The sequence below is a fragment of the Pelophylax lessonae genome, assembly GCF_965119305.1.
Source record: "Pelophylax lessonae genome assembly, chromosome: 5".
NCBI classification, from domain to species: Eukaryota; Metazoa; Chordata; class Amphibia; order Anura; family Ranidae; genus Pelophylax; species Pelophylax lessonae.
Window position 1 is genome coordinate 553370550 of NC_138772.1, and position 27724 is coordinate 553398273.

At 46.5% G+C, this 27724-nt stretch overlaps 1 protein-coding gene across 2 annotated transcripts in view; it reads left to right on the forward strand.

The window, feature by feature from the left end:
* Positions 1–23604, forward strand: part of LOC309557229 (tumor necrosis factor receptor superfamily member 16-like) — a 36878-nt gene extending 13274 nt beyond the window's left edge. The window contains exons 2-6 of one of the 2 annotated variants that reach the window (XM_082259895.1): positions 3558–3687; positions 4242–4547; positions 11579–11759; positions 20047–20192; positions 23155–23604. In XM_082259895.1, coding sequence (XP_082116021.1) covers positions 3558–3687; positions 4242–4547; positions 11579–11759; positions 20047–20192; positions 23155–23459 — 1068 coding nt within the window. In that variant the 3' untranslated portion in view covers positions 23460–23604. The remainder of the gene's footprint in view (positions 1–3557; positions 3688–4241; positions 4548–11578; positions 11760–20046; positions 20193–23154) is intronic. The other variant, XM_082259896.1, reaches the window with a different exon arrangement.
* Positions 23605–27724: the final 4120 nt, after the last annotated feature.

A 27724-nucleotide genomic window follows, 5' to 3' on the forward strand; every position in this document is an offset into this window, starting at 1 on the left:
TGTAAAAACCAATTTTTTTAAAAATTTTTGGCCAATTTGTTTTATGCTACATATGTTTGGTAAAAAAAATCACAATAAGCGTATTTTGATTGGTTTGCGCAAAAGTTATTGCGTTTACTAACAAAGGGAAAGATTTCTGTCATTTTTGGTGTTTGTTTTTTTTTTTAACGCGTAATGGCGGCGATCTGCGATTTTTTTTTTTTTTTTTTTTTTTTTTTTTTTTTTGCCGGACTGCGACATTGCGGCGGACAGACCGGACCCCTGACTGACATTTTTGACACTTTTGGGGGTACCAGTGACATTACTGCAGTAATCAGTGCTATAAATATGCACTGTTACTGTAAAAATGACACTGGCAGGGAAGGGGTTAATTTTATTGGAGAGGGAGGGGTTAATGTATGCCTGGTGCTTACTGACGTGTGGGGGGGGAGGTGACTGTGTGAGTCATGGACAGATCGGATGTCCAGCTATGCTGAACAGTCCGATCTGTCACTCCCTGTCACTATGGAGATCCGCCCGCTGTGTTTACACACAGCGGGCGGATCTCCAGACTCGATCCCCGACGATCGGGTAAGAGCAGCGGCGATCGCCGCTGCTCCTCCCCTGGCCCGACTCCCGCTGTGAATGAAAACAGCGGGAGCGAGCCTCCGGCGGCGCGCAAGCGCCGCCCAGAAGGGGGAGTGTCCAACGACGTTAATACTACGTGGCTGGACGATAACGAACCACTCTGCCGCAGTAGTATTACTGTGAGCGGTTGCAGAGTGGTTAAATACTATCGTACAAGTGTGTGGGTTTTATTTTTTATTTTATTTTTTCTAGTTTTGGACGTTTAAATAAAAATTCATAATATTTAATGATATGTTTTAACAATGACGGCACATAAATATTAAGTGCCGGTTCACACTGGGGCGACCTGTGAGGCGACCTGGTCGCCTCACAGGTCGCCTCCCATAGGGAAGCTGCGGACCCGTTCTAATAGGAGCGACACAAGTCGCTCCGACCTAGAAAAAGGGTCCGGAGCTTCTTTGGGGCGACCAGGAGGCGACCGCCATAGACTTCAATGTTATGAAGTCCGTGGCGGCCGCTCCGAGGTCGTGGCGCGCTGCTCGCACCGCGATCTCGGAGGTCGCCCCTGCAAGTAGCGTCGCAATAATGCGAACCGGCGCTTAATGTTGTTTGTTTTTTTTTTGTTTTTTTTAACTAGCATTTAAATTTTTATTCAAGCATCCTATTGTATGGTTTGTTTTTTATTATTCTAGGGGATTTATATAGCGCCAACCATTTGCGCAGCGCTTTACAATATAAAGAGACAATACAACAATTCCATACAAGAGGGTTAGGAGGGCCCTGCTTCTGGGAGCTTACAATCTAAAAGGGAGGGGCTGGTGGAACAAAAGGTAATACCTGCAAGGGATGTTCTGATGGGAGAAATAAAAGATTTGGTTTGGTTATTAGCTGAAGGCAGGATAGGTTTCCCTAAAGAGATGATTTTTTTAGGGATCGCCTAAAAGTGACAAGAGTAGGAGATGGTTGGACAGATTGGGGTAGAGAGTTTCAGAGGATGGGAGAGGCCCAGGAGAAGACGAGGGCTGCAGAGCAGAAGGTCTTGGAAGGAACGGTTTTATTATCAACAAAAACCAGCAATAAACATTGTTTATGATATTATCTATTCTATGATTTATTGAATATTATATAAATATAACACTTGTTTACCGTGTAATATTTAGTATTTAATAAATAAGCTTGTAAATTTTTTAAAAAAAGTACACTTAAAATTTTATTGAATACTAAATATTAAATGGTAGTGTGTGTTGGAGTTGTATAAATATTTATTATTCTGTAATATTTTCTGTCTTTGTACTATGCATATGTTGATCAATGCAGTTGGACGCACTGGGTGTGAATGGTATAGTGAAAACCCAACAGGGGTTCCAAACCTCCCTACTCTATCCAAAACTAAAAAGATGACGTTTTGGCTGGACACGCCTTTTTAATACATTGTTTCGATATTTGTCACCATGTATCTCATACTCTTGAGTCCTCGTTCTGCGCTCTTTTTGGGTTTCTGCTTCCCAAACCAGATGAAAGGTTTGTGGTTGGGGAGGAATTTGGAGTGAGGAAGTGACACTCCTTTGTTGGATGTTGTCTGGGCGGAGCGCCCTCCTGTGTCTGGTATTTACAATGCTCCCAGCAGGAGGGCGCTCTGGCATTAGAGGAGTTTCACTGAAACCTTCTCATTGTGTCCCAGGTGAGACCCTGTGATGTGCAAAGTGGGGTCATCGCATGGTGATGTCCCCGGGAGGGGGGTCTGCATGGAGGGTGTCCGGGGTCACCTCTACAGGTTAGATAAGAATTCTCTGATATACAATTAAGATGGACAACCTTATACACTTCCCATCAATAAAATGATTGGACAATTTTGATTTGGATTTACCAAAACTAATGATGTAAAACTGATGTCATTTTGAGGGGCCAACTTGTATCCAATCGGAAGGGCCTTGTACCACGTGGTTGTTGGTAGATGTAAAGGAGATTGTACAGATCAAATTGTAACACTTGTAGCCAGCTTTCAATGGTAGTGTAGAATGTATCGGTACACATGTATGATCACTCCAGCTGAGCATTCGTGTTTATACTTTGGGCAGGTACAGAATTGAGCAACAAGTCTACAGTACAGGGGTTCAGTCTGCACACCGACTTACCTTGCAGCATGCTGAATCCTGGTCCATAACAGGAAAGTGTGGAGGTCAGAGGATCATTAATAGTCATGCGATTGATAATCCTAGAAAGGCAAGTTGGCAAGGCTCCAGTCTCTGAATGTCTCTGGTAACGGGGCTCCAGTCTCTGGTAACGGGGCTCCAGTCTCTGGTAACGGGGCTCCAGTCTCTGGTAACGGGGCTCCAGTCTCTGGTAACGGGGCTCCAGTCTCTGGTAACGGGGCTCCAGTCTCTGGTAACGGGGCTCCAGTCTCTGGTAACGGGGCTCCAGTCTCTGGTAACGGGGCTCCAGTCTCTGGTAACGGGGCTCCAGTCTCTGGTAACGGGGCTCCAGTCTCTGGTAACGGGGCTCCAGTCTCTGGTAACGGGGCTCCAGTCTCTGGTAACGGGGCTCCAGTCTCTGGTAACGGGGCTCCAGTCTCTGGTAACGGGGCTCCAGTCTCTGGTAACGGGGCTTCAGTCTCTGGCTGTCTCTGGTAACGGGGCTCCTAAATACTTTTTACAAAGGAACAGTCAGACTGAAGCCTTCTTGCAAGTTTTATAGTCTGACAGTCTCCTGTGATGGAAGGCTGTAGCTGTGGCCCCTGTCAGGTTTTTTCCTCCGGCAGCATTTAGCTGGTGGGCAATGCATCATCTAGACTTTTAGCGAATGGACTCCTCTACACATTTAATGATATCTTCTTCAGTGTCTGCCAAACTCTAGACTTTTTGTTACGGGTGGAGTGACACTTCAAAGTATACAAGCCTAGAAGTGACTCCGCCCACTGTGCCCAAAGTGAACTCATTCATGTGGCATCATAAAATAAAAAAATCTCAACCTTCTCTTTCCTCTTCCCGCAGGTGGTGACCGGTGAGGTGTGCAAGAGTGGGATGTTCACCGATGCAGACGTGTGCTGCACTGAGTGCCCACTGGGCTCCGGGATGTTTGTGCCATGTGGAGCTTCTGGCACCAACTGTGATCAATGCAACAGTAAGCGAACCACAGACACCAACTACTGCAGGGAAAGCTCACTATTGTGGGAGGGGCAGAGACACAAACTACTGCAGGAAATCTCACCATTATGGAGGGGCAGAGACACCAACTACTGCAGAGAAATCTCACCATTGTGGGAGGGGCAGAGACACAAACTACTGCAGGGGGTCTCTCCATTGTGGGAGGGGCAGAGACACAAACTACTGCAGGGGGGTCTCTCCATTGCGGGAGGGGCAGAGACGCAGACTACTGCAGCGAAATCTCACCATTGCGGGAGGGGCAGAGACACAAACTACTGTGGGGTAATCTCACCATTGTGGGAGGGGCAGAGACACAAACTACTGCAGGGAAATCTCACCATTGTGGGAGGGGCAGAGACACAAACTACTGCAGGAAATCTCACCATTGTGGGAGGGGCAGAGACACAAACTACTGTGGGGTAATCTCACCATTGTGGGAGGGGCACAGACACAAAATACAATGGTTTGGTTTGAAATTTTCCATTATTTTCTAAGGTATTCTCTCATTGACGTTCTTATGTACTTCCCCAGATTCCACCTTACCGAAGATAAATGGAGCTACAGAGCTCTGCCGGCCACGCTGCCCCATCGGCCAATACCTGCACTACGAAGATGACGGCAGCAGCCAATGCCTTGCCTGTCGGGTGTGCGGGAAAGGTTTTGGTGTAAAGAAGAACTGCTCCGGGACAGAGAACACTGAGTGCCAGCAGTGCCCCAAAGGCTTCTACTCCGAGGTGAAGAGCAGCGTGTCGCCATGTTTTCTGTGCCGGACGGAGTGCAAAGAGAACGAGGTGCAGATTAGCGACTGTATGGAACATCACGACATTCTGTGTATGGGTAGGTGTCACCTGATCAACAGGGGGAGGGGCAGACTACTCTCTAAGAATCACATTGGTAAGACAAACTACTGCAGGAAATCTCACCATTGTGGGAGGGGCAGAGACCAGAGGCGTAACGAAAACCCATGAAGGGCCCCCCCCCCCCCGGAACCCTAGCCAAGGCCCTTCCCTTCAAGCCTGGGGCTCTGCCCACTGATCTTGGGGCCCTTTACTCTCGTTGTGGGGCCCTTTTTATTACGATCCCGCAGTGGGACCCTTGCAGAAGTTCTGCAGTGGGCCCCTTTCCTGCCATCTTGGGGCCTCCCCGCGGTGGTGGAACGGCAAGAACCGATCGCAAGTGTGATCTTTGCGATCCTGGAAGTTCACCCACTGCTAACAGTAGTTTTTATTTTTTGGTATTTTTTATCATTTTACATTTTTTTTACAATGATATTGACTATGACTCTGTGCATTCAGAAAAGGAAAGAGCTGCTAAATTACATATTTACCGACCCCCCCCCCCCCCCTTCCTGGTTCTCTACTGTGACCCATCCCCTGCAGCAGCACCTGGCAGGAGAGGGAAGGGAGCACAGTGGGAGGGGGGGGGGGGGAACCAGGGGAGCACACAGGGGCCCAGAGACGACAGAACACAAGTGAACTGGATAGGCGGGGCGGGGGCAGCATACAGAGGAACCAATCTCCTCCATATTCCTCCTGCACCTACATGAGGAAAAAGGAGGACAGTGATTTCTCTACATGCTGCCCCCGCCACCCCTCCTATCCAGGTGAAGAGGGGAGCCGCAATTGCAACCCCTGTAGTTATGCCCCTGGCAGAGAAACAGATTGCTGCGGGAAATCTCACCATTGTGGGAGGAGCTGAGGCATAAACTACTGCAGGAAATCTCACCATTGTGGGAGGGGCAGAGACGCAAACTAGCGGAAAGTCTCACCATTATGAACAGATGAGATCCAGAGCCGCCATTGGGGGGCAGCCCATACACCTGTAGGGGGCCCGGGCATTCCAAGGGGCCCGGTCGCCCAGGCCCCAATCAATGCGATTGAGTTGTTTTGCTGTAGTAACTAGTGATTGTTAAAGCAGAGCAGCCGAGGAATGAACCTATGCAGCTAATTTTATTTCTGGCTGCAGGGAAAAGTGGAGTGATATCTTCTGCCCTCCGTATCTCCCTGCAGACCTGATGCTGGCTTGGGTGCCACCCCAGTCACAGCTCAGCCCTGGGGAAGAGCTGCGCTGTGTGTAGCCTGCAGGACTGCTCAGTGCTCACTGTGGACTGGTCTGGAGACAAGTTGTGGACATCACAATGGTAAATTTATTAACAATATTGCTGGATCTGGGACTTTGCTGTGACTGTCTTTTTTTGTTCGATTGGGCGGTTGGTGACTATTTGCTAAATATATGGGGATGCCTCTTTGCTGGATTGGGAGGTCTTCTCCTTTGCTTGGATTGGGAGGTCTCCTCCTTTGCTTGGATTGGGAGGTCTCCTCCTTTGCTTGGATTGGGAGGTCTCCTCCTTTGCTTGGATTGGGAGGTCTCCTCCTTTGCTTGGATTGGGGGGGTCTCCTCCATTGCTTGGATTGGGGGGGTCTCCTCCATTGCTTGGATTGGGGGGGTCTCCTACATTGCTTGGATTGGGGGGGTCTCCTACATTGCTTGGATTGGGGGGTCTGCTCCATTGCTTGGATTGGGGGGTCTGCTCCATTGCTTGGATTGGGGGGTCTCCTCCTTTGCTGGGATTGGGAGGTCTCCTCCTTTGCTGGGATTGGGAGGTCTCCTCCTTTGCTGGGATTGGGAGGTCTCCTCCTTTGCTGGGATTGGGAGGTCTCCTCCTGTGCTTGGATTGGGAGGTCTCCTCCTGTGCTTGGATTGGGGGGTCTCCTCCTGTGCTTGGATTGGGGGGTCTCCTCCTGTGCTTGGATTGGGGGGTCTCCTCCTGTGCTTGGATTGGGGGGTCTCCTCCATTGCTTGGATTGGGGGGTCTCCTCCATTGCTTGGATTGGGGGGTCTCCTCCATTGCTTGGATTGGGAGGTCTCCTCCTCCTTTGCTGGGATTGGGAGGTCTCCTCCTCCTTTGCTGGGATTGGGAGGTCTCCTCCTCCTTTGCTGGGATTGGGAGGTCTCCTCCTCCTTTGCTGGGATTGGGAGGTCTCCTCCTCCTGTGCTGGGATTGGGAGGTCTCTTCCTGTGCTTGGATTGGGAGGTCTCTTCCTGTGCTGGATTCATTTTCATATATGAAGTTTGCAAGAGTATTAAAAAAAAAAAAAAAAAAAAAAATGTGGGTACACCGAAGGACTCGGTGGGATGGCCAGTGTGTGGATTTGGTGGGACGGCCTGGAGGGGCCCAGGCCTAAAGCTGTGTAAGGAGCCCCAAAATGTGTGATGGCTGCCCTGATGAGATCATCAAGAATAATTATAGTAGTATATAGTCTATTCAAATATAATAAAACAGAATGTCTATAAAAGGCCTATAGAAGCCCCGACATCAGACTAGAGAAGAAAAAATGGTTAAAAATGCAGATAAATTCAAGCTTTTTGTGCAGAATGTAATCTCGCAGCTGGTAAATATGGGGGGGGGGGGAGGGGGATTAGGAGCTGTAACCCCGGTGTACCCTCTGCAGCGCCTGTACCGGTGACGTGGATTCAGAGTCCTGCAGCTGCAGCGACAGGTGAATGCAGCTGTTGTGTTTTCTCGGAGGGATGGGAATTGTGGTTTTTGCAGGGTCGGCTGTGAATGGACCAGCGGGGGACGCTCTCCCAGGGCTCAGCACCGGCTATGATATTATTAAAGCGCTTTGAACTGAGTGGTGTTGGCAGCAGCACATCCCAAGCTGAGAGCTTCCATAATGGAGATTTTCCAGACGTTGGCCAGCCCAGTGTCTGTGCTCAGTGGGCAGTTTGGCCCCGGGCCTCTCCCTCCGATTGTCTCATTAATCCCTTCCTTATAGCTCTGACAGAGCCCATTGTCCCCCTTTCTTCCATCAGAGGAGAATATCTCCATTCCACCCGCATCTGATGTGTCTCCATCACCTCCCCGGGGGAGATCTCACTGCCCACCGAGAAACATCTGCCCATCTGTGGTCACCTCCACCCTCCACTGTACTGGTGGACCAAGACCAGACCTGGTCTCTGTACAGCACTGCGGTATATGTCAGAGCTATATAAATGTATAATAATAATTGTGTGTGTGACTGTGGGGGAGGGGACATTAGAGTGTAAGCTCCTCTGGTACAGAGACTGATGCGACTGTGAGGGGACATTAGAGTGTAAGCTCCTCTGGTACAGAGACTGATGCGACTGTGAGGGGACATTAGAGTGTAAGCTCCTCTGGTACAGAGACTGATGCGACTGTGAGGGGACATTAGAGTGTAAGCTCCTCTGGTACAGAGACTGATGTGATTGGCTCAGTGCTGTATAAATGTATAATAATAGTGTGTGACTGTGGGGGAGGGGGACATTGGAGCGCAAGCTTCTCTTACAGAGACAGATGTGACTGGCTCAGTGATCTCTGTACAGCGCTGCGGTATATGTCAGAGATATACATATAATAATCATAATAGTGTGTGACTGTGGGGGTGCATTAGAGTGTAAGCTCCTCTGGTACAGAGGCTGATGTGACTGTGGGGGGACATTAGAGTGTAAGCTCCTCTGGTACAGAGACGGATGTGACTGTGGGGGTGCATTAGAGTGTAAGCTCCTCTGGTGCAAAGACTGATGTGATTGGCTCAGTGTTCTCTGTACAGCACTGCGGTATATGTCAGAGATATATAAATTTATAAAGAACACTGAGCCAGTCACATCAGTCTTTGCACCAGAGGAGCTTACACTCTAATGTCCCCCCACAGTCACACACTATTATTATTATTATTATTATACATTTATATAGCTCTGACATATACCGCAGTGCTGTACAGAGATCACTGAGCCAATCACATCAGTCTCTGTACAAGAGAAGCTTACACTCTAATGTACCCCTACAGTCACACATTATTATATTTATTATTCTACACTTGTACAGAACTGTGGTATATGTCAGAGCTATATAGAGAGCACTGTGCTAGTCGCATCAGTCTCTGTGCCAGAGGAGCTTACACTCCAATCTTCCCCCTACAGTCACACACTATATTATTGTACAGCACTGTCAGAGTTGTATAAATGTAGAATGAGTGTGTGACTGTGGGGGGACATTAGAGTGTAAGCTCCTCTGGTACAGAGACTGATGTGACTGTGGGGGAGGGGACATTAGAGTGTAAGCTCCTCTGGTACAGAGACTGATGTGACTGGCTCAGTAATCTCTGTACAGCACTGCGATATATGTCAGAGCTTTTTAAAATGGGAAGATTAAAATCCTAAAGTTCTTATGCTCGGATACTGATACATAGATGAACATTGTATGGCTGTCTATGGGGTTGTATGGCTGTCTATGGGGGACGTATGGTTGTCTATAGGCATCCTATGAGGGCGGTTTATGGCCGTGTACATTGCTGTGTTTGCATCTTCCATAGAAGTTATCTTATCTGTGATCTCCGCCAGCAAACACTCCTCTATAAGATAACTCTGAGCTGATAACCGGCTGCACTCTGGGTCCAGCACTCCTCTCCTGTCCTGCCATAGAAAGGCAGATGTCTGGTTTGGGGTGATGTTTGGAGACCAATCCTCAGTCTGTCCTTGAAGGCTGCAATTGTCTGGAGACAAATGGAAAGTTTCAACACATTTCCGAGACATGGTCCTGGAAGTGGCTACAAAGAGGTTGCAGGAAATCGGCTGTACTGAGATGAAACAAAGGATTAAAGTCAAAACCAAGGATTTTATTAAGAAAAGAAAAATCGCAATTGTTTGTGTTTTATTAGCAAACTGAATAATATTCGGTTGGTGGGATGTAAATCTGAATTGGCCAAAATGTGTATTCTGTATCATAAATGATTGCCATGTTTTTCTTTTATAGTACTTTGACTTTTTTCATCCTTTGTGTTGCATCTTGGTAAAGCAGATCTCCTGCAGCCTCTTTCTGTTGCAATGGTCAGGACCGGGACAAGGGGTGGGCAGAAGGGACAGCTGCCCTGGGAACAGCATGTATTGGAGGGAAGATCCTTCTACTATAAGGCAGACAGGAGTAGTGACAGCGGCACCAGTGCTGAAAGTAGCAAGGGGAGGAGGTACACGCTGTGCTCTCTCCCCCTCCTCCCCCCCCCTTATAAGCTCACACATAATGAAGGAAGGGTTGGGGGGAGAGCAATTTGGCATTTTTTCCCTGGGCACTGCATGATCTTGCCCTGGCACTGCAGTGGCTGCACAGCATAGGACCATTCCTGTGTAATGTCTGGTTGCCACGGCCACTTGTAGAAGCCCATGTGACAGGTTGGCACCGCCACTTGTAGAAGCCCATGTGACAGGTTGGCACGGCCCCCTGCAGAAGCCCATGTGTTAGGGTGACAACACAGGAACATGAATTGGAGACGGGGACAGAGCGTTGTCACCCTGTAACAGGATTTTAGTGGTTGGGTTCACATGTTTCCAAGCACAGATGGGCGAGGATGATCAGACTGTACCTGCAATTTGGTGGTATTTATCTCTTTTTGGCATCTGCCAACCTAACCCTCCCTCCAGATCAGTAGTGTCACCAGAGAGCTGCCGCCGGGGACTTGTTTGTTATGCACTCTGGAGATGTGAGAGTTTAATGCTGACTTCTTATTTCATGTGACCTCCATCCTGTGACCTGTGGCAGGACAAACTTCAAAGACCCCGAGAGTGGGGGGTGCTGATTGCACATCTGGTGTGCAGGCTGGGGGGTGATGACAGCTCTGGGGTGGGAGGGGGGAGAGGAGAGCAGCGCCTGCACTGGATGAAAGGGGATTTCATAATCCCTAACCGCAGAAAACTGTATATCGGGGGTCCGCAACCTCCACATCAAGTATCTATGTACAAGCATGTGATCACCCCAATTCCTGGACCATCACCCCAATTATTTTATCTTCATACCTCAGATCACCCCAATTTCTGCATCCTCATTCCTCAGATCAGCTCAATTCCTGGCCCTTCCCCCAATTTCTGTACCTTCACACCTGACATTACCCCAATTATTGTACCTTTTTTGTCACTCAAATCACCCCAATTGCTGGACCTTCGCCCCAGTTTCAGCACCTTCACACCTTGCATCACCCCAATCCTTGTACATTTGCAGCTCAAATCAACCCAATTTCTGGAACATCACCCCTCAGATTTACCCAATACCTTCAACCATCAGATCTCCCACAACTCCTGCACCTCCAGTCCTCGGGGTCACCCCCGATTCCTGCACCTTCAGGTCACCCCCGATTCCTGCACCTTCAGGTCACCCCCGATTCCTGCACCTTCAGGTCACCCCCGATTCCTGCACCTTCAGGTCACCCCCGATTCCTGCACCTTCAGGTCACCCCCGATTCCTGCACCTTCAGGTCACCCCCGATTCCTGCACCTTCAGGTCACCCCCGATTCCTGCACCTTCACATCTCTAATCGCCCCAATGCCTTCTCAAACCTCAGATCAGCCCAATTTTTGTACCTTTTTGCCACTCAAATCACCCCAATTTCAGCACCTTCACTCCTCACATCATCCCAATTCCTGGAACATCACCCTTCAGATTTACCAATACCTTCAACCATCAGATCTCCCCAATTCCTGGACCTTCACACCTCAAATCACCCCAGTTCCTTCACCCATCAGATCTCCCCCAGTTCCTGCACCTTCCCTCCTCAGGTCACACCAGTTCGTGCACCTTCACTCTGCAGGTCAGCCCAATTACCCCAGTTTCTGCACTTCACCCCGCAGATCACCCCATGTTGTAAAGTGCTGTACAAACTGTTAGCGCTATATAAATCCTGTATAATAATAATTCCTGCACCTTCACACCTCTGATCACCCCCATTACTGTACCTGATTACCTCTGATCGTGGAAAGGGTTCTTTACTGTCTGAGCCGTCAACATGTTAAATAGTTTTAGGTGGGGTATTTATTTATTTTTTGGGATGATCACTTTAACACCCTTTACATATCCGCAGATAAAGATGCTCCAATTCTAAAGCGCACAGAAGGGGATACGCGCAGGGACGAGAATGGCACATCATTGGATGACCCTCACTTCACCCCTCCAAACGACCACAGCAAGAATATCATCCCCGTCTACTGCTCCATCCTGGCTGCCGTGGTGGTCGGTCTCATCGGCTACGTAGCTTTCAAATGGTAAGTTACAGACTGCGACCGTTCGCTCTGAAGAAATGGAGAACCCAAAATCTTCACGGCGATTGTTAACCGCGCCGCCTAATACTTCTTGTTCAGTGACACTCCCACTTTCAATGGACCCTGCATTCAAAATGTACATTGGCAAGGTGTGGTGTCTGTGTAGGAGATGGCCTAAATCACAGATGACATCAAAAACTGCCTTTTTGTTTTTAAAAAAAAAAAATTCTGTTCAGTTTTCTATCCAGCTAGCCCTGTAAGGGGGCGCCGCCAGATCTGTGACCTCACTCTTTTCTAATGCACTGTAAGCAAGAAAGCTTGGAGGCTGGCCCTCTCTGGGCGGGGATTGTGTAGTGTGGGAGGGAGCTAGGCATGTGCCATTTGTTGCATTCCGAATTGAAATTTGGGAAAATAATTTTAATCATTCGAAAATTCGGATGTATCAGAGTTTACGAATGACAATGGCAAATTGAAACCAATAACAACAATTTTGGACCAAATTCGAATAGTTTTCAAATCGAATTTTAATTTTCCAAAGAAAATAAAATGGAATCGAAAATGAAGGAATAGAAAAAAATAGAATCGAAAACAAAGGAATAGAACAGAACAAAATAGAAAAAAAAATAAAACCGAAATAGAATGGAAAATAAAAGAACAAATCAGAATAGAAAAAAATAAAGGAATAGACTAGAATAAAATGGAATAGAAAATAAAGGAACAGAATAAAATGGAAAATAAAAGGAATAAAAAAAATTGAATCGAAAATAAAAGAATAGAACAGAACAAAATATAGTAAAAAAAATAAAAGCACAGAATAGAATGGAAAATAAAAACAAAATGTAATAGAAAATAAAGGAACAGAATAAAATAGAAAATAAAAGGAATCGAAAAAAAATGGAATCGAAAATAAAAGGATAGAATAGAAAATAAAGGAATAGAACAGAATAAAATGGAGTAAAAAATAAAACCTAATAAAATAGAATAGGAAATAAAGGAATAGAAAATAAAGAAATGGAATAAAATAGAAAATAAAGGAATACACTAGAATAAAATAGAATATAAAATAAAGGAGTAGAATAACATAAAATAGAAAATAAAGGCATAAGAATAATATAGAATATAATCATCTTCTGAAATTCGAATTTCAAGTAAAATACATTTTTTTAATTTTGCATAGAAAAGAATAAAATTGAAAATGGAATCGAAAGAATAATTATTTCCCAAAATTCAAATAGAATAGAAAATAAATTAAAATGTGAATTTCGAATAGAATAAATTTGAGTAGAATAGATAGAAGATAAAATAATAGAATAGAATAAGAAAAAATAGAACAATATAACCCTCTTCCGAAATTGGAATTTAAAAAAAAATACATTGAATTAAAATAAAAAAAGAATAGACTAGAAAAAACAATGGAATAGAATGGAAAAGGGAGACTAGAACCATCTTCCAAAATTCTAATTTTGAATAGAGTTCAGTTCAAGCCAATTCGAATAAACAAACCAAATTCCGGATTAAGTGAATTGTTGTATATGACCAATTGAAACGAAACCCATTTTTTCGTTCTCTCCTCATCCACCATCTGCGTACCTAACAATATTTTGGTCTTGGTTCCCACCCACAGCCTACCTCAAGCCTCAGCTAGCGACCAGTTGGTCCCACCTAGACTCCTCCCACTTGACAGAGAGGCCCTCTATGTTGGAACGGCACACTCTCAGCCCCAACCACCCTAATAAATGTCTTCTTGATTTACTGTGCATGGGCAGTAACTCAGATAAGGGTGGCACTCGTAATCGGGGCATGGCCAGATCCTGGTACATCTATGACAGTTGGCGTCTATGTAGCTGGTAAACTCAGCCGGATTGGTTTAGGATTCCCCTTTCTCTCCCAGTCAGGAAAGCAAAGGAAGCTAATATAAAGACAGACCTAATCCCACATAGTTGGGGTAAATGGAGGTGTAGACCCCAATCACTCTTGAGGTTGTGTGGGTGTCTTTTACACCATTCCCCCCCTGTTGCACATAGCGCAGCCTATTCCCTTCAATAGGAAGCCCTATGCGGGTCTGTCGCCCAAAAGAAGCTCCTGCTCCTTTTTTGGGGTGACATGCTTCAAGCTAATATTTAAAAATGCATGTTGCTGTGATTGCAGCGCGTTTGTCACATGACAAAATCTCACTGCGTTTTTAGAATAACCGGCACTAGAATAGAAAAAAAAATAGAATAACGATTTCCCAAAATTCTAATCGAAAAGAACAGATTAGAATAGAATAAAATTTTAATTTCGAATACATTTTAAAATAGATTTTAAGATAATAGAATAGAAAAAAAAAAAATAGAATACAGAATAGAACAATCTAACCATCTTCTGAAATTGGAATTTCAAATAGAATTTGAATTCGAATAGAAAAGAATGGAATACAATAGAAAAAAAAAAATGGAATTGAATGGAAAAGGGAATATAGCCGTCTTCCAAAATTCTAATTTCAAATGGATCTCCATTCAACCAAATTCTGAAAATTTTGAATCAATTCGAATAAACTAAGCGAATTCTGAAAATGGATTAAGCAAATTATTGTATGACGGTGCGTTCCTGTCACATGACATTTAATGGCAAAATCTCACTGTGTGTTAGAATAAACGGCATTACGTTTATCACGTGTTTGCAGCGATTGCCACGCTTTTTTGGAATCGTGGCCAGGATTCCAAATCGAGAAAGTGTGAATGAGGCCTAAAGGGCTCACACTTATTCTACTTCAAGCCATTTGTAACTAATGGAGCACTGACTGTCATCGGAGGGCCGGCAGCAGGGCCGGGACTGAGGGAGGTGACTGCAGTGTCACTCCTGTCAGAAGGAGCAGCGGCCGATAGCTGCTGATGGAGGGAGGATTCTGCCTGCATGGGGAGGAAAAGAGCCGGTGCTGAGGCAGAGAACTGTCCTCAGTCTCAGTGCCGTGCTGCTGAGTAAGGAGAGGGGACTGTGTCTCTTCCTCTCCCTCTGTCATGTGACTCCTCACATGACCCGAGAGAGGAAGGACAAGCTTTGATTATTTTATTTTTTTCTCCTCTCCCCTGGTTCAAGGGGGTAAGGGGAAGGAAAACAACCCAGGAGTAAGGGGGGCACCTGACGTAAAAGGGGTCACTCTGTGTGGGGCACCTGACGTAAAAGGGGTCACTCTGTGTGGGGCACCTGACGTAAAAGGGGTCACTCTGTGTGGGGCACCTGACGTAAAAGGGGTCACTCTGTGTGGGGCACCTGACGGGAGGGGGGAGGGTGTTGGTCGCAATTTGCAACCTTTACCTTGGACACTAGATGACCTTGTCCTGGCATAGGCAGGTAGGGACTTGTAGCCTCAAGGAAGGCCATTTTACACCTTGCTACATTTTACAGTCCTATACATGGGGCAGAATTTAAAAGAGCACTCCCTCTCTGCCATAACGGTCAATGGTGGCGTAACACAGGGTAAGACCCCCCTCCCACTGACGTCTAATGATGCTAAAGTAGGGCAAGCACAGACCACACATTTTTTTTTATTTTTTCTCAAGTGATCAGCTAATCTGCATATCGGCAAGCCTTCCCATTTGTTGGAAAAGTGTCTAAATACCCCACAGCTGAGGTCACGAAAATGGGTAATGCAGTCAGATTCGACATTGCAAAAAAAAAAACTCCTGTTACAGCAGTTGCACTGGAGGTCTAATTATGACTGTGCACTCGAATAAGTTTCAATGAAATAAAAAGGTATATTAAGCCATTTTGTAATCCGACACAATGCAAAAAGATGGACTGAGGGGGGGGGGGGGTGACAGCAGTGTCACTCCTGTCAGAAGGAGCAGAGGCTGATAGCTGCTGATGGAGGGAGGATTCGGCTTTCTCCTTCCTCCAGCCTGCATGGGGGCGGAAAAGAGCCGGTGCTGAGACAGAGAATTGTCCTCAGTCTCAGCGCCGTGAAGCTGAGGAAGGAGAGGGAACGGTGTCCCTCTTCTTCCTCTCTCCCTCTGTCATGTGACTTGTCACATGACCGGATAGAGGAAGGGCAAGCTGTGAGTACCGACTTATTTTTTTATTTATTTATTTTTTTTCTTCAGGTTCAAGGGGGGGAAGGGAAAGCACAGGAGTATGGGGACACCTGACGTGGGGGGGGGGGCAGCTGACGTAAGGGAGGGCTCTGTTGGGTTCACCTGACGTAAGGGGGCACTCTGATGGAGACTTCACCTGGTGGGGGGAGGGGGGATGTTGGTCGCAATTTGCAACCTTGACCTTGGGCACTAGATGACCTTGTCTGTCGCAGGCAGGGACTTGCAGCCTCAAAGAAGCCCATTTTACACCTTGCTACATTTTACAGTCCTATACGTGGGGCAGAATTTAAAAGGGCACTCCCTTTCTGTCATTGGTGGCGTAGCGCAGGGTAAGACCCCTCCCACTGACTTTTAATAATGGTCAAGTTGGGCAGGCACAGACCACAGTAGTTGCGCTTGAGGTCTAATTATGACTCCGCACTCCAACAGGTACCAAAGTTGCACTCAGTAACAGACCAGATAGACACCACTCTTCTCTGCATTACAAGTTATGTCTTGTGCAGAATGGGGCGTGGCTGTTACTCAGCTCTGCCAGCACAGAGCACTGCAGTGTGAGAACAGGAAATGGTGTTTTCACTGTAATAAAAAGGTATATTGAGCCGTTTTGTAATAAGACACAATACAAAAAGATGAAACTGGTAAGATTTTAGTTAAACTGATTTAGACGGTTTTGCTATTGGAGAATGGAGAGGAGAGAAGAATCTTCTGTTTATAACATGATTGATTGTCTTTGACCACATGACACCCCCCACCTTCTGAAATCTAGCTAATCTGGTCACCTATGACTTATTACGGGTGCACTTTGCTGGACTCTGATTGGAAGACGCTTCTTTGGTTCCCTCCAAGAGTTCCATGAGAAGTTTCTTATGGGGAGCTGCAGCCGCTGCGCCAGGCCCGGCGCTCCCTATGGAGGACATTCCAGCCAAGCGATGGGGCCTTTGTCTCTCTCAGCGGCTATCCAGCCAATGAATAGGATTAGCCGCTCTCCCTCTCTGGATTAGATTTGTGTCTTTCACTCTCCTCGTCCCTTGCTGTTCTTTTTGCACATTTTTTTTTTTTCTCTTCTTTTTTTCTGCTTCGCTTTCCAAAGGGAATGAAGATTCCGCAAACTCTACAATAATAAGAAAAATAGTCTTCAGAAGGCCTTTTCTTGTCTAGGCCTCCATTCACAAAAGGGGGTTTTAGGGACGTTCTTTCTCAAATCTGAAATGCCGTTACCCCCTTGAAGATGGGAAGGAGGGGGCATTAAAGGTGGTGACCGCATTCATTTCATATTCTTTTATAAAAATCACTCGATCAAGGCAGGTACTTCATCAAGATGAATACATGAATAAAATCCACTTTGTTCACCTGGCTTAGAGTATCCTGTCTGTCGGGTTCAGTTTTATCAAACTACCATATTTATTAGGAAAAGTTTTTTGGAAAGATGTTGATAGTTCAAAACATGAGGCGGGCTGCTGACAAAAAGGGCTTCCAACATATAATCCCCTGGACATGGCAGGATGGTGGAGGTGTAGAGCACGGCAGGATGATGGTGGTGGAAGTATAGGGCACGGTAGGATGAGGATGGTGGAGGTGTAGGGCACGGTAGGATGAGGATGGTGGAGGTGTAGGGCACGGTAGGATGATGATGATGGTGGAGGTGTAGGGAACGGTAGGATGATGGTGGAGGTGTAGGGGCACGGCAGGATGATGGTGGAGGTGTAGGGCACAATAGGATGGGGATAGTGGAGGGGCAAGGTGGGATGGTGGAGATAGAGGAGGTATAGAACATGGTAGGATCGAGAAGACGTAGACCAGGGTTGGATGCAGGAAGTGTAAGATGTATAGGACATGGTAGGATGGAAGAGGTGTAAGACCTGGTGAGATGGAGGATGTATAGGGCATGGTAGAAGAGATAAGATAAAGCACATAATTGGATGCAGAAAGTGTGTAGGACATGGTAGATTGTTGGGAGTCATAGAACATGGTTGGATGCAGGAAGTGTAAGATGTATAGGACATAGTAGGATGGAGGAGGTATAGACCTGGTAAGATGGAAGAGGTATATAGGACATGGTAGAAGAGATAAGATGAAGCGCAGAATTGGATGCAGAAAGTGTGTAGGACATGGTAGATTGTTGGGAGTCATAGAACATGGTAGGATGGAGGAGGATGGTAAAGGTGTAGGGCATGGTAGGATGGTGGAGGAGGTATAGGACACAGTAGGATAGAGAAAATGTAGAACTGGGTTGGATGCAGGACGTGTAAGATGTATAGAACATGGTAGGATGGAGGAGGTACAGGACATGGTGGGATGGAGACAGTGTAAGATTCACATGGTAGATTGAAAGGGCTCTAGAACACGCATGGTGGGTTGGAGAACACGCATGGTGGGTTGGAGGCAGGGCCGGTGCTACCACTAGGCAAACTAGGCGGCCGCCTAGGGCGCACTACCACCTAGGGCGCAGTCATGGCCAGTGAGACATTCCTCTCCTGTCACCTCCTCATCCCCGATGGATGTCACCTCTAGAGAGGGGGGCACTTTGTATATGTAGGGGTGGGTAGGGTTAAAGGGGGGCAGTGTGTATATGAAGGGGGGTATAGGGTTAAAGAGGGGCAGTGTGTACAGGAAGGGTGTAGCAGAGTGTAGTGTTAAAAGGGGGGCATTATGTACAGGAAAGGGGGCAATGTGTAGTTATTTTTTATTTTTTGGGGGGGTTGTGCAAGTAGCTGGTCTTGCCTAGGGTGCAAAATAGTCTAGCACCGTCCCTGGTTGGAGGAAGTGTAGGACATGCTAGGCTCAATGGAAGAGGTTTAGTACACAAAGTTTGAGGAAGAATAAGACACACTAGGCAAGATACTGAAGGCAGCAAGTATAGGACGAGGTAGGTAGATATTGTAGGAAGGCAGATGGCATTGGAGACAGTAGGTAGGGCTTGGTAGGTGTAGGATATAGGAGGTTGGAGGCAGTAGGTAAGATAAGGGGAAGGTGGGGCAGGACGTATAGGACATAGGAAGTACTGTAAGTATAGTGGATGGTATGTTAGAGGCAGCAGGTAGGACATGGGGGGGGGGGGGGGTGCACTAAATGTAGGACATGGAAGGTAGTAGGTGAAGGACACCGTATGTTGGAGATGGTAGGTAGGAGGGAACCCTTCCAGTGGTAACCTATAGATAACACCTAAAATTAGTTTTGTTATCAATTAAGTGCGTTATCTCAAGAGATACATTTTATCTTCCAAAATAGAGCTTGGCTCATTGCTTTATCTGGTCATTCCTGACATTTGGCCTTTATCTACAATGCAAAGAGCAATAGACATTTGCAAAGTGCAGTAATCATCGGCATGCAGCCAGAGCTCCTCTCGCCTGCCAGCAGTAACCAGCCATGATGATGATGACTGAATCGGAGAATTACAGATAAATATTCATTTGATGAACATGATCTATTTGTAACAAGTTCTCTCTGATCTGTGGAGGATCTGGCAGAATCCAGAGTTGCGATTCGCTGCTTGTAGATTCTCTGCAGATTAGACAAATCGACCTCTATACATTCAGGGTATTAAAAAAAAAAGTAATTAGTAACCTGAAGTCTGATTGGTTTCTATAAGCTCCACCCTGAACCCTGCTGTACATTACTGCACATGCTCATTGGTGACCAAAGTAATCATTACTTTTTATCCTCCGTCTTGTGATATATAATATATGCTTTAAGTGGCCCAAAAGAGGTGCCGGCACTCCATTATAGCCTATAAATTTTGTCGCCACCCACATCAGGGTCCCCAGAGCATCCCCCCCCCCCGGGCCTGGGCTGGGACTCCGGAGCAGGGGAACTCACTGGTGGTGACTGGTCTGGCCCTGGAGTGGGAAATATTCTTGGGGGGGGGGGGGGGGGGGGGGGGGGCATTGAGGGCGCAGATGTCCAAAATGAGCGTACTGGTACGCTAAGGCGCACGGAGAGGTGGCGGTATGCTTAAGAGCCATATTTGGAAGTGGCGGTACTGAGTACCAGTGCATACCGGCCCACTTAAAGCACACACACACATATATATATATATATAATTTAGTATATGGCATTTATGACACCAATTAGCCGCCATGTTGGTTTGAGATCTGATTATTTTGATTAATATTTCACTGAATGAGATCTGGCACCATAATTTTATCATTCTGACCTTTGAAAAGTCTGCCGAACGATCTTTTCATACAGAAATCCTAACCGCCTTCTCTCCTATCTAGTTATACCACCTGCAAGCAGAAGAAGCTGTTGGCGAAAGCTCGTGCAAACGAACTGGCAGCATCCGGCGAGGGCGAAAAGCTGCACAGCGACAGTGGCGTTTTCCTGGACACGCACAGCCTGCAAGAGCAAAACCAGCACAACAAAGGTAAGAACCTTCCTCCCAGAATCCTCCTGGGTAACTCTAATCCAACCGCAGAGCCGACTGTGCTGCATTCAGACGGCGAATGAAATGGGATTGGATCAATCGATGTGCTGTATATAGAATGCATGAAGCCAGTGCCAGAACAAGGCCATCTAGAGACCAGGGCAAACATGTCAAACTGCGCCCCCCACAAAGATGCAGGTGTTGGCAAAAATCCCCCCCCCCCAAAAAAAAAAAAAAATTGAGCGCTAATCTCCATGCTTACCCTATAAGAATAAATTCCCCTCTCCTCCCAGGACGAATCTGCTCCCTTGCTGAAATTGCCCTTCCTAGCACAACTCTTTGCCCCCCCCCCCATATCACCCCTCCCAGCTGAAATCCTATCTCTCCTCAAGTCCCCTCAGTACAAACCCCCCCCCCCCCCAAGGAAACAAATCACTCCCCCCTAGAACAAATCCTCTACCCCTACAAATTTCCCCTCCTAGCACAAATGCCCCCCCCCCCCATAAAAACACCCTCTACCATATCCCTTCTTTTAACACCAATTCTCTTCCCTTATTCCTCCTCCCAACATTACCCCCCCCCCCCCCCAAAAAAAAACGCCTTTCCAAGCACACACCCAAATTTCCCCTTCTAGAACAATTCTTACCGCTGTTTCCAAATTCCCCTAAGTAACACAAATCCCCCCCACCCCCCCAAAATCTCCTTGTGGTGCCTCTCAAATGATGCTACGGTGCCCAGGGCAGCCTCCTCTCCTACCCACCTGGCCCTGCATGAGGTAGGTGGTGGTTCTTTTATTATTAGACAATATATATGACCTTATATGGATACAACATTTATAGTAATCTTCACCCTGAAACGTTTAGATTTTGGTCATCTAATTTGCTCTGGAAGAACCTGGTAAACAGTTGCTCCCTGGCTTCCCTTCCAAAATCTGTAGTCTCATTCCTGCTGCTATAGCTAAGGTGTCCCCTTCTTCATAGCCCTATAATATAAATAACATTGGGCATAGCAGGTGTACAGAAACGGGGATGGTGGGAACCCCTCATAATGGGCACAGCAGGTGTACAGACCAGGGAACTCAGCACAGGGATGGTGGGAACCCCTCATAATGGGCCCAGCAGGTGTACAGACCCAGGAAATCAGCACAGGAATGGAGGGAACCCCTCATAATGGGCACAGCAGGTGTACAGACCCGGGAACTCAGCACAGGGATGGTGGGAACCCCTCATAATGGGCACAGCAGGTGTACAGACCCGGGAACTCAGCACAGGGATGGTTGGAACCCCTCATAATGGGCACAGCAGGTGTACAGACCCGGGAACTCAGCACAGGGATGGTGGGAACCCCTCATAATGGGCACAGCAGGTGTACAGACCCAGGAAATCAGCACAGGAATGGAGGGAACCCCTCATAATGGGCACAGCAGGTGTACAGACCCGGGAACTCAGCACAGGGATGGTGGGAACCCCTCATAATGGGCACAGCAGGTGTACAGACCCGGGAACTCAGCACAGGGATGGTTGGAACCCCTCATAATGGGCACAGCAGGTGTACAGACCCGGGAACTCAGCACAGGGATGGTGGGAACCCCTTATAATGGGCACAGCGGGTGTACAGACCCAGGAACTCAGCACAGGGATGGGAGAACCCCTTATAATGGGCACAGCGTGTGTACTGACCCAGGAACTCAGCACAGGGATGGGAGAACCCCTTATAATGGGCACAGCGGGTGTACTGACCCAGGAACTCAGCTCGGGGTTGGTGGGAACCCCTCATAATGGGCACAGCAGGTGTACAGACCCAGGAACTCAGCACAGGGATGGTGGGAACCCCTTATAATGGGCACAGAGGGTGTACAGACCTGGGAACTCGGCACAGGGATGGTGGGAAACCCTCATAATGGGCACAGCAGGTGTACAGACCCAGGAACTCAGCACAGGGATGGTGGGAACCCCTTATAATGGGACAGCAAGTGTATAGACCTGGGAACTTGGCACAGGGATGGTGGGAAACCCTCATAATGGGCACAGCAGGTTTACAGACCCAGGAAATTGGCACAGGAATAATGGGAACCCCTTATAATGGGCACAGCAGGTGTACAGACCCAGGAAATTAGCACAGGTATGGTGGGAACCCCTCATAATGGGCACAGCGGGTGTACAGACCTGAGAACTCAGCACAGGGATGGTGGGAACCCCTTATAATGGGCACAGAGGGTGTACAGACCTGGGAACTCGGCACAGGGATGGTGGGAAACCCTCATAATGGGCACAGCAGGTGTACAGACCCAGGAACTCAGCACAGGGATGGTGGGAACCCCTTATAATGGGACAGCAAGTGTATAGACCTGGGAACTCGGCACAGGGTTGGTGGGAAACCCTCATAATGGGCACAGCAGGTTTACAGACCCAGGAAATTGGCACAGGAATAATGGGAACCCCTTATAATGGGCACAGCAGGTGTACAGACCCAGGAAATTAGCACAGGTATGGTGGGAACCCCTCATAATGGGCACAGCGGGTGTACAGACCTGAGAACTCAGTATAGCGATAGTGGGAACTCTTCATAATGGACACAGCAGGTGTACAGACCCAAGAAAGTGGCACAGGGATTGGGGGGGGGGATCCCCTCATAATGGGCACAGAAGGTGCACAGATGTGGGATCTTGCAAAGACCTCGCCAACCTTTTAGAATCCTTAGAACCAAGTTCTTGAGTGCCAGAAGAATTTTTTAGGATGTAGAATTCTCCGGCATCCACCAAAATGGAAATCTGCATTATAGCTAGCAGGGAGGTCAATGACCAGGCTGGGCTTTCTGTCAGGAGTACCAAGATTACACCATTGCCTGAAGAGTATTAAAAGTTGTTTGACCGTTTTGCTAATTCAGCCAATAGCCTTATCTCTTAGTGCTGCTGTCACTGATCATCCAGTTTAAAAACATGTCTCTCTCGTTTTTGTCCCAGCAGCCAAACTGGAGCCAAAACTCTACGTCAACCTCCCCCCGCACAAGCAGGAAGAGGTGGAGCGCCTGTTGGCGGACACCAGCCGCGGGAAAGACTGGCAGCGCCTGGCCAGCTTATTGGGCTACGAGGAAGACACTATAGATGCCTTCTCCAGAGGGGAGGATCCTGTGCACACTCTACTCACTGATTGGTCTTCAAAGGACAGCTCCACCCTGGAAGTCCTATGCGCAGCCTTGGTCAACATGGAACGGGCGGATGTGGTAGAAAATCTGAACAGCACAAGTGATGCCAGCTCTGTGGTGTAATGACAGGCAGCTTTAACCCAGACAGGACTGGGCTATAGAAACCAAAATTGCTGACAAACTTTTTATAAAGTGTTAGGAGATGGGGAGCAGCCTGATTCAAAAGCGCCCCAAAAAACGGGCGACCTGAAACTGGTGCGGTTTAGGAAATACATTTGAAGAGTCCAGTTCTTGGGGGGGGAAAAGTTGGCAATAAACCTTGTTGGCCATTTTTGCATTCTTGAAGACTTTGGACACCCAAGAACGTTGGTTTGATGATGGACAATGAATGGATGATGGACCACTTTATCCAAGCCATGTTGGCAGCTCAGAGGCCATTCATATGGGACTTAAATTTTCTGAATTCGGGACCTTTTTTCGTGTCCCTGTCCTTCACAATGTGCCTTGCGTGGTCCACGTTTATGGCACAATGCTGTAACAGGACAATTTCATTTAGCCTCTAGTAGTAGGTCACATTCAGCTGGACTTTTTCTGTAATGTTGAAGGGGCTTCATAGATTCTCCAAAGCCAATTCTTCAGTTCTATAGAGTGTTGGGGACCATAACTTTTTTTAGTATTTATATCCACACAGACATCATCACCATGGAATGGTTCAAGGCAGATGGTAATTTGTACAAGAACTTGAGTTGTGGAGCCACCAAGGTCTAGTTACCCCATTTTTGGTGCCATGAAGTCTGTATACGAATCGCAAGAGAAGTTGGCACTCGGACTGGCATCCAATAATGGTTATCCTTTATTGCATAAAACATGTATAACGGCTGTAAAACATCCAACACATTTTGGCCATTTTTTAAATAAATGTTATTTTATGGTTTTACATTACGTGGTTCAATTGTGATGAAACGCGTAGGGCGGAGCCGACGCTCAAAACGCTGTCACACACCTGGAACCCCGGGAACTGTTTTATTAGATAAGCGCTTAAATTATAACTTTTTTATTTTAATAAACATCGATCCTGAGGTTCGAGATGCGTCATGACGTCACGAGTGACGGCTCCGCTTTACCTGTTTTGTCACAACTGATCCAGGGCAAGGACAGCATTAGACTTATTTTTGATGGGGGTTATTGCTTGAAATAGCGCTGCACTGTATGTTTATTTGTTGATCAATTTTGTTTTAATTGATGTGGCCTCTTTCGCGCCTCTGGCAAACCAGTTGTCCTCCCCGGCAAATTAATGGGGTATCTTCCTGAGCATCAATGGTGCTGAAGTGGAGAAGCTATGAAACGTCTTCAACATCGGAGAACCAGTCCAGTGGAATGTGACCAACTACTACTAGGTCTCCATGACCTGGAAAAGAACTTTTACTGATAATTTTATTTTGTAACCAGGATGTCGACCATGAAGCAGATCCGAGACGCCGATCTCCAATTCACGACCAGTCTCCAGACAATCAATCCAATCCTACATCTGCGCGTCATGGGCACCTCGTATCGTAAATGTTGCATTTCTAAGGACTTCTGTTTTTTTTTTTATCTTTTTTTTTTTTTTTTTTTGTTTCTGGTTTATTGCCGATCACTTTGTTGCCTTTAATTTTATTTTTTACTTGCTGAACTTCAGAAAAGTTTCCTCGTTATTCTTCTGGGTTTTGTATCCAATATTCGAAACCAATTCTTACTCAACACAATTTTTTTTTTTTTTTATTCAACACCGAAATCTACAACATGGGAGGAAATGGAATGTAATTATTTTGTGTTAATATTTTAATATAAACTATTTGCCTTTTTTTTTTTTTTTTTTTTTGTAAATCTTACAAAACGAAACCAGATAAAGATGTTTGTAAGAAAAGAAAATTGTCTTTGTATTGGGTTATCCTTTACATCAGTCAGTGGAGGGAGGCGTTTTTTTTTTTTTCGCGTTCTCCCAACAGATATTTGCTCAATTGGTTGAAAGCGACCACTGTTGGCATACAAGTACTGCATACCTGATTACTGTATATGTGCATACTTCGCTCATTGTGCTGCTTATTCCTCTCACAATCTGAGCTCTGCTGTGAGGGGGAGGGGAGGGGCTGATACCAAGTCAAATTCAATACATTGGTTTTATAGAAAATATACATTTAATGATTGCAGCTCTGCATTGATGGGTCGGTTATATCTGCCTGGAGTTGAGGTTTAAAGTGTATTCATCCCCAAGAACAGAAATGTCCTATATTGCAGCTTTCCAGTCATTAGTGATGATTGGCTGCCTTAGTTTTCTTGTTTTTGTTTCTCCTTTTATTTTGATCCTGCCAGTAACACACTTCTGGGTGACCACGCCCATTCACTGCTCTGTATCTATGGAGGAAAAAATGTTTTATAGTCCCCAATTGTTTGGTAAAATGTAAAAGATGTTACTCAAAGTAAATGGATACCAAACATAAGTTGACCACTGAAAGAGCAAGCCTATTTTTGAAATCAGTATTGGAACCCCACAAAAATATAAAATAAAAACCCGGTACAGGCGTAGATAAATATTGGGACATTGACACAATTCTAATCTTTTTGCCTCTATACACCCCCACAATGAATTTGAAATGAAACAAACAAGATGTGCTTTAACTGCAGACTTTCAGCTTCAATTTGAGGGTATTTGCATCCAAATCAGGTGAACGGTGTAGGAATTACAACAGTTTGTATATGTGCCTCCCACTTTTTAAGGGGACAATTGGCTGCTCAGCTGTTCCATGGCCAGGTGTGTGTTATTCCCTCATTATCCAATTTACAAGGAGCAGATAAAAGGTCCAGAGTTCATTTCAAGTGTGCTATTTGCATTTGGAATCTGTTGCTGTCAAATCTCAATATGAGATCCAAAGAGCTGTCACTATCAGTGAAGCAAGCCATCATTAGGCTGAAAAAACAAAACAAACCCATCAGAGAGATAGCAAAAACATTAGGTGTGGCCAAATCAACTGTTTGAACATCCTTAAAAAGAAAGAACGCACCGGTGAGCTCAGCAACACCAAAGGACCCAGGAAGACCACGGAAAACAACTGTGGTGGATGACCGAAGAATTCTTTCCCTGGTGGAGAAAACACCCTTCACAACAGTTGGCCAGATCAAGATCACTCTCCAGCAGGGCCGGACTGGGTATGAAAACCAGCCCTGGAAAAAATTACATACCAGCCCCATAGCATTGCGTCGTCATACCAGCACAACGCTGATTTCTTGTTCATAAAAGGTAAAATCATGCATTTTAATGCACATTTAATGAGTGCATTATTTATGGATAAGACAGATATAAAATCACACAAAGGACTTAGACCCCGTTCACACTGGGGCGACTTGTCAGGCGACCTGGTCGCCTGACAAGTCGCCGTGGGTCGTCTGCCATAGAGTAGCACAGGACCCGTTCTAATAGGAGCGACACATTAGAAAAAGGGTCCTGAGCTTCTTTGGGGTGACCTGAAGCGACCTGCATTGACTTCAATGATATGAAGTCCGTGCAGGTCTCTCCGAGGTCGCTGTGCACCGCGACTTCACAGATTGCCCCGGAAAGTCGGGTCGCGCTTATGTGAACCGGCTCTTATATATAAAGAGCAAAAAAAAAAAAAGTTGTAAACGTGGAGCAATCATCAAGATCAGACCCTGTATTAGGGGCAGGGGGGGGGGGTGGATCAGCATTATATTAGGGGGAGGGGGGGCAGCATTGTTTTAGGGGCCTTAATATGCTGATTCTCCCCCCCAAATGCAATACAAGAGGATGAGGTTCCCCCCTCCCCTAATACAATGCTGATCCCTCCCTCCCCCTAATACAATTCTGATACCCCCTAATACACTGCTGACCCCCCCTGGCTTCCTCCCCCTAATACAATGCTGATCCCCCCCCTCCTAATACAATGCGGACCACCTCCCCCTAATACAATGCTGACCCCTTCTTCAGCCTCCTCCCCCTAATACAATGCTGACCCCCTCCCCCTAATAAAATGCTGACTCCCCCGGCCCCCTCCCCCTAATACAATGCAGTTCCCCCCTCCCCCTAATACAATGCTGATCCCCCTCTCCCCCTAATACAATGCTGATTTCCCGCCCGGCCCCCTCTCCCTAATACAGACAAAAAGGCTAGAGTACAGATAAAGGGGGGGGGGGGGGATCAACTGGAATTTGTCATGTCCATAATTAAATACGTAAAAAAGAAAAAGGCCAATGGCCTGAATGCCCCTCATGGACTAAACTGACAAATGCCATGCATAAAAATAAATGGTATTTTATTCAAAAATATTAAAAAGTATTCAAAGAGTACTTAATACAGATTATGTCACTAAAAGAGAGACAATAAACATGTATATAGT